General features: G+C 48.4%; 1 protein-coding gene across 1 annotated transcript in view; it reads right to left on the reverse strand.

Annotated features, from left to right (window-relative positions):
* Nucleotides 1-9,030, reverse strand: part of USP2 (ubiquitin specific peptidase 2) — a 75,260-nt gene extending 66,230 nt beyond the window's left edge. Inside the window, exon 1 of the mRNA XM_028708076.2 lies at nt 8,764-9,030. Within this exon, the coding sequence (XP_028563909.2) occupies nt 8,764-8,773 (10 nt within the window). The 5' untranslated portion in view covers nt 8,774-9,030. The remainder of the gene's footprint in view (nt 1-8,763) is intronic.
* Nucleotides 9,031-10,257: the final 1,227 nt, after the last annotated feature.

The raw sequence follows: 10,257 nt of genomic DNA on the forward strand, positions 1-10,257 counted from the left end.
CACTGCAGAGGCAAGAAGGATTCGGGAGGCGCTCAGAGGGGAGTGGCCGGCTTGCAACTCCCGCAGCCCATTAGGAGGGAGGGGAAGCCAAGAGCGACTCAACAGGTGTAGAGTCCATTGCCTTCCACCATTGGAGGCAATGTGATTCCGAAGACCAGTTGCTGGAAACCAAAGGGGGCATCTGCCTGGCCACTGTAAGAACAGGAAGCTGGACCAGACTGGCCCCCTTTGGCCTGACCCAGCAGGGCTCGTCTTAGGATCGAAGAATTGCAGAGTTCGGAAGGGATCTTGGCAATCATTTAGTCCAACTCCCTGCAATGCAGCTGTCCCATACGGGAACCGAACCCATGACCTCGGTGTTATCAGCACCGTGCTTATGTAACTGTTGGGGAAGAGATGTAGCTCAGTGGTACAACACAAGGTTCAACTTCTGGAATCTCCAGGCATGGCTAGGAAAACAACAAACCTGGTTTAAACTCTGGGCAGCTACTGCCAGTTGCTGTAGACAATACTGAGCTAGGTGGACTTGGCCCATGGCAGCTTCTTACATTCCTTATTCAATCAATGACTACAATGAGGACTAGAATCTTAGAAAGGCCTTGTCCTCAGCACTGGGTGACCTCAGCTAGACAGCTGTTGTGATCAGGTCCTGTTCACAGGTTTCCCATCTGGTTGTCCACCATGAAAACAGGATGCTGGATTTGATGGCTACCCTTACGTTCGTCTTCTTATGAAAGCCCATGTGAAGAAGAAGAAGAAGAGTTTGGATTTGATATCCCGCCTTTCACTCCCTTTAAGGAGTCTCAAAGTGGCTAACATTCTCCTTTCCCTTCCGCCCCCACAACAAACACTCTGTGAGGTGAGTGGGGCTGAGAAACTTCAAAGAAGTGTGACTGGCCCAAGGTCACCCAGCAGCTGCATGTGGAGGAGCGGAGACGCGAACCCGGTTCCCCAGATTACGAGACTACTGCTCTTATCCACTACACCACACTGGCTCCACTACATGTGGTGTAGTGGCTAAAATGTCGGACTGGAACCTGGGGGTAAAGGTAAAGGGACCCCTGACCATTAGGTCCAGTCGTGGCCGACTCTGGGGTTGCGGCGCTCATCTCGCTTTATTGGCCGAGGGAGCCAGCGTATAGCTTCCGGGTCATGTGGCCAGCATGACTAAGCTGCTTCTGGCGAACGAGAGCAGCGCACGGAAACCTATTTCTCTACTTGCACTTTGACGTGCTTTCGAACTGCTAGGTTGGCAGGAGCAGGGACTGAGCAACAGGAGCTCACCCCATCGCGGGGATTCGAACCACCGACCTTCTCATCAGCAAGTCCTAGGCTCTGTGGTTTAACCCACAGCACCACCCATGTCCCTTGGAACCTGGGGGACCAGGGTTCAAATCCCTACACAGCCATGAAGCTTAAGGGGTGACCTTAAGGAGCCAGTGGCTGCCTCCCAGCCTAACCTACCTCACAGGGCTGTTGTTGGGGTTAAGTAAGAAGTGGCAGAACCATGTACACCACCCCAAGCTCTTTGGAGAATGCAATGAATAAAAGCGTTCTTTGTCGTACAAGGTTCTCAGCAATGCCTCTGAACAACTCACTCAGGATTTCAAGACTAAGCCATTGGTTTTAAGCTTAACCCAGACTTGAATAGGCCCACGTGGTCGCCTCTCCCAGTTGTGTAATGGTGCATTTTGCTGTGCAGACGTTCTTACTGACAACCACAATCAGCTGCCCACCTTCTAAGACTATGCAGGAATAATAGGTTTTTGGCAGGTGCAGACATCAGAGCTTCAATATGGTCAGCATGTTTTCGCTGCCACTGCACCCCTGGTCCCAACCTTGTTTAACAGCCTGATGAAGAGTTCTGGTGGACTCAGAAGCTTGCTTGCTATATTCTGACATTTTGATTGGTAATAATAACAGGACCTGGGGAGCTTTTGTGTTTCTTCTTTAAGGGAAGTGGTACTCAAACCCCTCAGCCATGCATGCTCATATAACCCCCTCTCCCTCTGCTTAACAACCTGTTTGATGGGTGTATCTCTGAGAAAGGCTTATTATTTTTTTTGCCATGCAGAGGAGTGGCAAACAGCGACATGGAAGATTGCATCACTGGCCCTGCTATGAAATAAGTAATAATAGTGTTTCAGCATCACTGCATTTACACCATTAGCCTCTGCTAAGTAACTATCATCTTCAGTTACCACGCTTTCTAGAAAAAAAGGGGGGAAGGGATCTATTTTTTTGGAAACACTGCTGTGAACAGGAAGAGGGTGATCTTTTGAATGCTTCAGACCATCAACACAGACTGTTGACTTAAACAAGTACTTGTGGGCAGGTTAACCCTTGAGGACTAGTAACTTCCTTTGCTTTATTTGAGAGGGAGGCATAACCAGCCTGGAAACCATCATGAACGGCAGCTATTTATTATTCTACTTAAATGTCACTTGACTACAATTCCCATCATCCCTGACTATTTGGCCATGCTGGTTGAGACCAATGGGCTACCAGTTCACAACTACAGGTTTAAAGTAACTCTAAACTATTGCTTATTATTGAACAGAATCCTGCCTTTCCTACGGCTCCCAAGTAAAAGGACCAGAAACGTGGTATGTGTGTGCATTTGTTTTTCTTTTTAACTCATTGTTTCCCCCTACAACTGTTACTACTGAATATGCAGACTGATAACATGAAAGCTTGGTTGCTCTCAAGAACTTCTGACATGGATGCTAGCCGCAGCTAGGATTTCTGTAGCCCAGCAATGGAAAACCTTGAAAAATCTGCATTTGTCTTTGTGTTATAAGAACTTGTGGACTCTGGCTATTGTGGAGGAAAATAACACATAAATTGCAGGTCTCCAGAGGGATGAAGAACACAGAATGCTTCTAAATCACCTGGTGGGATTTTATTTCTTATGCTTTGGACTTAAGATCCCCAGCATTCACCAGGTACACCTGATGGGGAATATGTCTTGAATTATAATGGAGTGTTACTACTCCTTCCTCTTATTATTTTTGGCTTGCTTTGTATAGGGTAGGGTGTAATGAATGCCCTGCTACTGCACCTTTGGGTTGTTAGTAAGTGGTCATTATGCTACAAAAAATAAAAATAAAGAAAAAGAAGAAATAATCTAGCCAGTTGCTGAAAATGCAAAGCTAGCCACTTTCGGGCTCTTTCAACTCTTCCTGATTCCTCTGGATGGGAGTTTTCGCCTCAGCTGTGACTCAAGCGTCACAGATCACGCCTTGGTGGCTGTCCCCTATAATTATGTGTCCCAGCAAAAGGGGTCAATAGTCGAAAAGGCCACTGAGGGTGAGGGAGAAGGATGAAGAGAGAAAGAAAACCTTCAAGATGTTTTCCGTCCTCTGTGATCAGAGAATAGGCTGTTTTCTTCCCCCTTTCTCTTTTCCATAACAGCCTGGAGGGTTTTCTCGGAGGCGCTCCAGTCAGGAGCACTGTTGTTGTACTGACATGGCTGTTTTGCAACAACAACAACAACAACCCTCACAACGTTTTGACCTGTTGCTGTTTTGAACCAGATATTTAGGGCCGAACTCCACAAGAAGCAGGAGATCCACTATCGGAGCTCCCCGAGTGGCTATTTTTAGTGAAAAACAGCTGCGGAGGCAGGCCCCGATTTGGATGGGGCAGCAATAGGGGCTGGAGGGAGTTTACTCCTTTCCCCCCTAGTGAAGTTTCCCTGATCTAAACATTTACACCCCTAACCTTGAAGCTGCTATTTACCCCATGGGGGGGGGGGGAAGGCTGGATGGGGTAAGAGTTAACTCCCCCTATGCCATTTCACCTGTCTACATTGGCTTACACTCAGGTAACAGGGACACAGGACTCCCTGAGGTACGCTAGAGACAGTCAGGGCCAACCCAAGACATTTTGTTGCTTGAGGACCAAAGGATGATTCCTTCCCCAATTCCATGTACAAAAGCCCACAAGGCTGGCAACTGAGGCCTCACCAGCACTATAGCAGGATCATACCACTTTAAACAGCTGTGGCTTCCCCCAAAGGGCACTGGAAACTGTTTAAGGGTGCTTAGAGTTGTCAGGATGCTTCTATTTCCCTTGTAGAGCTACAGTTCCCAGAGTTCCTTGCGAAGAGGGACTGGGTTGTTCAATTGCTCTGCAAACTGTAGTGCCAAGACTAATCTGATTCTGGCTTTAACTTCACGTCTACTCAGTCCTATTGAATTCAACGAGGCTTACTCTCAGGTAAGTGGGGTTAGAACAGGCGTAGGAGATCTTTAGTCCTCCAGCTGTTGTTGCTGGACTACAACTCCCATCAGTCTTCCCAAGGATGATGGGAGATGTAGTGCAGCACAATCTGGAGAGTCAAATGCTCCCCACATCTGGGTTTGGAGTTCAACTGGACTCTCTCGCAGATAAAAGTCATTACAGACTTTAGAAGCCGGCAGGATAGAAACTGGATGAGGTGAGCGGAGGTGAAGGATTGGGAAGACTCTCAAACAAACCCTGCTTTTGCTGCTGTTTACCATTTGTGCTGCTGCAGCAGGAATGATGTTGATTTATTTGTTTAATATTGTTCACTGCCATTGTGATATCGACTCTTAGCTGCACTGAGAACCCTGCTTCAGAGGATGATGCAGGAATATATATTCCAGAAGATGTTGGACTATGACTCCGAACTGACAAATGTCTGTGCTGGCTGGGGCTCATGGGAGTTGTAGTCCAAAAAACAAAACAAAACCTCCAGGCTGCGTGCGCGAGTTTGTGCAGCAAAGGATTGCTAATAGAATTCTCAGTGCCCTCAGCAGTTCCCAGGATCCTCTGGGAGAAGCCATGACAGTTGAACTGCTATAGAACTGACTCAATTATCTGGCCTAGCTCTTTGCAAAGGATGGCGATGAAATCCCAGCAATGGAAAACCTTGCCGCCAAGCTCAAGACAACTTGGGCCAGCAAGCAGCACTCTGCACATGCCTAGAGTACACTCCAAGGAGAGCATGCTACAGACCTTTATGGTCACGGCATACACTCTAGGGCTGGCATTAAAAACAGGTTTCTGTGCACTAGGAGAGGGGCCTAGGGCCAAGTGGCTAAGACTGGAGCTGGGATCAGCTGAAGGGAGAAGGACAAAGAGATGGTTTGCCCAACACGAGATGAAGAGCTGGCATAGGAAAATGCCTTATACCGCATTTGCCCAACTGCTGCCATTTACCAGCATTCTTGGCTGGTCCATTAGGGCAAATGGGGCACTCGCCCTATTTGCCCTCAGCTGCTTCCTTACAGCCAATCTGGCTGTCACCTTCCTCCACCTGAGCCTCAATGTTCTCCTAGTGAGGAGGAGGAGGAGGATGGGAACAAAACTAGGCTGTGTTTCACATTGCATTTGTAGATCACTGTACACACTGGAGGCGGGGGTGTCTTTGATGCACATGACCCAATTCATTTCCCATGAAACATCCCACACCCCACCCAAACTCCGATTCAATGAAGCTGCCTGCTGCTCATGCGCAAGGGCTATTTCACCTGCACATGCTTCATCTCAACCGCAGCTTATGTTTTCAGATTGGATGGAGGCTGGTTTGAGAGGCAACACATCAACCAGCAGCCTTTCTCAAGAAACTACAGGATGAGGCGGATTGTGGCCAAAGTTATGCGTGCACAGCTTCAAACACAAGTGGCAAGAGCTTACTGGAGTCAGAGTAAATGGTAATATTGGCTCTAGCTTCACCTTCTCTTGGCCTCCTTGCCTTCTGCCATAGAGATCCTGATAGGCACCAGCAACCATCCAGTGAGTTTCAACCCTGGGTCCCCAGATATTTGTTGGACTACAACTCCCATCATCCCTCACCACTGACTAAACTGGCTGGGGATGATTGGAGATGTAGTCCCAACAGTGTGTGAGGACTAGGGCTGGGCGATATATCGTCCAAAACCGGTTTGAAGCCCATATTGTGATATCGGTTTCATGACTGTTGACCTGGCAATACATTGCAAATCATGATGTGTGTTTGTGTGCTTTGCAAAAATCACAATGTTGGAAAAACCTTGCAGACAGCCAATGCCTCTACATACACCCTTATTTCAGACATATATCAGTATATATATATATATCCAATATATATACCAGTTATCACCCAGCCCTATTTGGGACCCAAAATAGAAGAATGATAGCCTACTCTGACTGGCAGAGCTTCTCTGGGATCTCAAGCAGAGAGAGAAATCTCTCCCATCATGTGATCCCTTTTAAATGAGAGACTGATCCCGGGACCTTCTATGTGCTGAATTATGGCCCCTCCCCTATCCTATCCTATCCCTCTGGTCCAGTACAGTGTACTCTGACTGGCAGCATCATCTTTTGTCTTTTCATTCAACTGCTACTTGATCCTTTTTTAAAATTGGAGATGCCAGGGACTGGAACTGGAACCAAGCAGGCACTCTCCCTACAGAACAATGGCCCCTACGCAAAAATTTAAAGCCATAGCCGCTCCTCCCAACCACTACCTCCAAAGCACAAGAGCCCCTCACTTTCTCTGCACTACCACTGGCTCCCACTGACCACCAGGGCACCAAGGAAATTTGCAGCTGGGCTCTTTAAGGTTGTGGGGGCCTCGGCCATCTAAGGTCAGAGAGCACCACCAGCTTCTGAGCTTTCTGTCGGTGACGGGCATTTTCTTTTTGCCAAGCGTACACCAGGGGCACGCCGTGACCCTTCTCTGCATTGCAGCAAATTTCAGCAACACCCCCAAGCAGACTGGATTCCCATCAAACACCCCACTGCTTCCTGGGTGTGCTGACTTAAAGGAGGGAGCCTCACAAACTTAACTTTGCAATGACAGGGGAACCGACAGCCTCGGGAAGTGGTGGACTCGCCTTCCTTGGAGGCTGGATGGCCACCAATCAGGAATTCTTAATCTGTGGTTCTGCATTGCAAGGGGTTGGACTAGATGGCCCCGGGGTCCCTTCCCAGCTCTACCTCTCTTTTAAATCAGAACCAGTGAAGGCGGTGAAGGTCCTGCGTGAGTGTCTGGAGGCGGTTGGAGGATGGATGGCGGCTAACAGATTGAGATTGAATCCTGACAAGACAGAAGTACTGTTTTTGGGGGACAGGAGGCGGGCAGGTGTGGAGGATTCCCTGGTCCTGAATGGGGTAACTGTGCCCCTGAAGGACCAGGTGCGCAGCCTGGGAGTCATTTTGGACTCACAGCTGTCCATGGAGGCACAGGTCAAATCTGTGTCCAGGGCAGCTGTTTACCAGCTCCATCTGGTACGTAGGCTGAGACCCTATCTGCCTGCGGACTGTCTCGCCAGAGTGGTGCATGCTCTGGTTATCTCCCGCTTGGACTACTGCAATGCACTCTACGTGGGGCTACCTTTGAAGGTGACTCGGAAACTACAATTAATCCAGAATGCGGCAGCTAGACTGGTGACTGGGGGCGGCCGCCGAGACCATATAACACCGGTCTTGAAAGACATGCATTGGCTCCCAGTACGTTTCCGAGCACAATTCAAAGTGTTGGTGCTGACCTTTAAAGCCCTAAACGGCCTCGGTCCAGTATACCTGAAGGAGCGTCTCCACCCCCATCATTCTGCCCGGACGCTGAGGTCCAGCGCCGAGGGCCTTCTGGCAGTTCCCTCATTGCGAGAAGCAAAGCTACAGGGAACCAGGCAGAGGGCCTTCTCGGTAGTGGCGCCCGCCCTGTGGAACGCCCTTCCAGCAGATGTCAAAGCGATAAACAACTACCTAACATTCAGAAGACATCTTAAGGCAGCCCTGTTCAGGGAAGTTTTTAACATGTGATTTTACTGTATTTTTGGTTTTTATGGAAGCCGCCCAGAGTGGCTGGGGAGGCCCAGCCAGATGGGCGGGGTATAAATAATAAATTATTATTATTATTATTATTATTATTATTATTATTATTATTCCAACTCTACAATTTGATGAATTCCATGACACCAATTCCTGCACTTTAATGCCCCAGCATACACCCTCCTGAACTAGTGGGGTGTTTTGTTTAAGTTACGACTTCAGCCTAGGTCGAAAGCATGGACGTTATAAAGGCAGCGGAAACAGGCAGGAAGGGGGAAAGGGACTTTGCAACCAGTGGTTCAGAACAGAGGCTGACCAGGCCATGCAGTCTGCTGAGACCCTACTATGCCTTGATCTCCCATCAAGCAACAACCAACTGCTAGCCCAACCAGCTTGCTGTGGACCAGTGTTTCCCAAACTTGGGTCTCCAGCTCACCAGACTTGGTGAGCAATATAGTTCCACAACATCTGGAGGGCACCACGTTGGCGATTGCTGCTCTTGACACAGCTGGCTGCCTACTACTGTTCTGCTCTGCCGGAGGTAAAGCATTTTGCACATGATGACAATAATAATAATAATAATAATAATAATAATAATAATAATAATATTTTATTTATACCCCAGGTTTCCCCAGCCACTCTGGCCAGCTCCCAACAGAATATTAAAAACACGATAAAACATCAAACATTAAAAACTTCCCTAAAGTTTGCCGATTCCTACAAACACCTGTAACCGGTCCGAAATAAAGAGGTTTATTAAAGTTTTTTAAATAATAATAATAATAAACCCCATACTTTGGATTGCTTAACAACTGCAATAAGAACACTTGGAGAGTAATTTGAGTAAACGTATAAACCTCCCATCCCCAGAAAACATCTCAGCCTAGGAAGAAACAGAGTTGTTTTGGACTTGGTCGAGCTATTTAAGGGTCCCTCTTTAAACAGCCCTCCAGCCTTCCTTCCGCCCCGGTTTGTACCCACCTGTGCGCATGGAACAACGGGCCTGAGGAGTAGTGGCATGGGGCTCAGTTCTGTCTCCGCAAGGTGCTTTTTCTGCGGCAGGATCGGGTGGAGAGAAAAAAAGGTAGGTTACAGAGCCAGTAGGTACTAACCTGTTTGTGAAAGTCAGATTTGTGGGGGGTTTCTGGTTGTGTTTTTTGGCAGTTAAAGAGAGGTGGGAGGGTGGAGATCTCAACAGGCAGCTCAACTTCTCCAGCACAGAATGAACTCGAATGCCTTTCAGTAGTGGTGTAGTCCACAGCAGAAATTCACAGCTCAGGTTACCAGCCAGATAAATATAGTGTCTTATCTGACCTCACAGGATGGCTGGAGCACTCTCACATTCCAGCGTGGGGAGACTTTAAAGGGGCAGCGCAGGAGGGGCCCAGCCAGGCAGGGAGGGGGGCTCGTCTCTGATAGAAAGGTGGGGGGCAGGTGGGCCAACAGGACTCGACTCATGGTGAGGAAGGAAGAGGGCATTGGGGATGGGAGGTGAGTAAGATGTTACAAGAAAGAGAACTAAGGTGAACAGAAGGATATGATTGGAGAGGAATGGCTGAGAAACGGGATTCTTCCCAGTCTGAAGTCAAGCTAATTTATAAGGACAAGAAGCTCACCCCCCTTTAAAAAATAAAAATAAAACTGTTATTCACTGAGTGCTGCAAACTGCCCTCAATATCAGTTTTTGGAGCGGCTCGTGCTGTTCATTTTAAGCTTTATTTTGGTACGCACACAGCCTGTTTTGTTTTTGTTAAAAGCACTTGTAAAACAATCATTGAAATTATTATTGTAATAACTCCACGTTCATATGAGGAAGTGAGCAGCTCACGCACAGAGCCTTAATGAACCGGCGTGACCCCCTTAGGCGCAGATAGTATCTCTCAGCCTCAGTTCTGTCATCTGTGAAATGGGAACATTAGCACAACCTGCCTAGCAGCGTGACGGGCATTGTCGCAATGACAGACGGGGAGACAGAAACGGGCGTTACAATGTCCTGAACTCTGGGAGCAGAAATCTAGGGCAATCAACCAACACGCTTCCCATTGGGTAAAGGAGCTGCAGGGTGTCACAGGTTAAAGGAAGGAAAAAGGGGGACAGTTTAAACTCACTTGGAACCGTTTTCAGGGGGATGTGAGGCTCCCCCCTGGGAAGTCTTTAGAGAAGGACTTAGGGCAGGCTGGGCCAGCCAGGGGCACCTTCCAGATTCTGCTGTACTACAACTCCCACCAGCCCCAGCTGATGTAGCGCAGCAGCATTATTTAGAGGGCCGCAGTTGGAGAACGCCCTAAGATGCAAACAAATCCACATAGCAACACAACACAAGAGAGTCACACTCTGGGAGGCGGAGCCACGGCTTGGGCCGGCTGCCCCAGGGCTTATTCCAGGCACTGACTCAGCCTGCAATAACAGGGAGAGATTCCTCAACGCCAGCTTCATCATTCCTGGTGTTAACAGCAGCTCTGGCTTCTCGGTCAC

This window comes from Podarcis muralis, chromosome 15 (genome assembly GCF_964188315.1).
Source record: "Podarcis muralis chromosome 15, rPodMur119.hap1.1, whole genome shotgun sequence".
NCBI lineage: Eukaryota > Metazoa > Chordata > Lepidosauria > Squamata > Lacertidae > Podarcis > Podarcis muralis.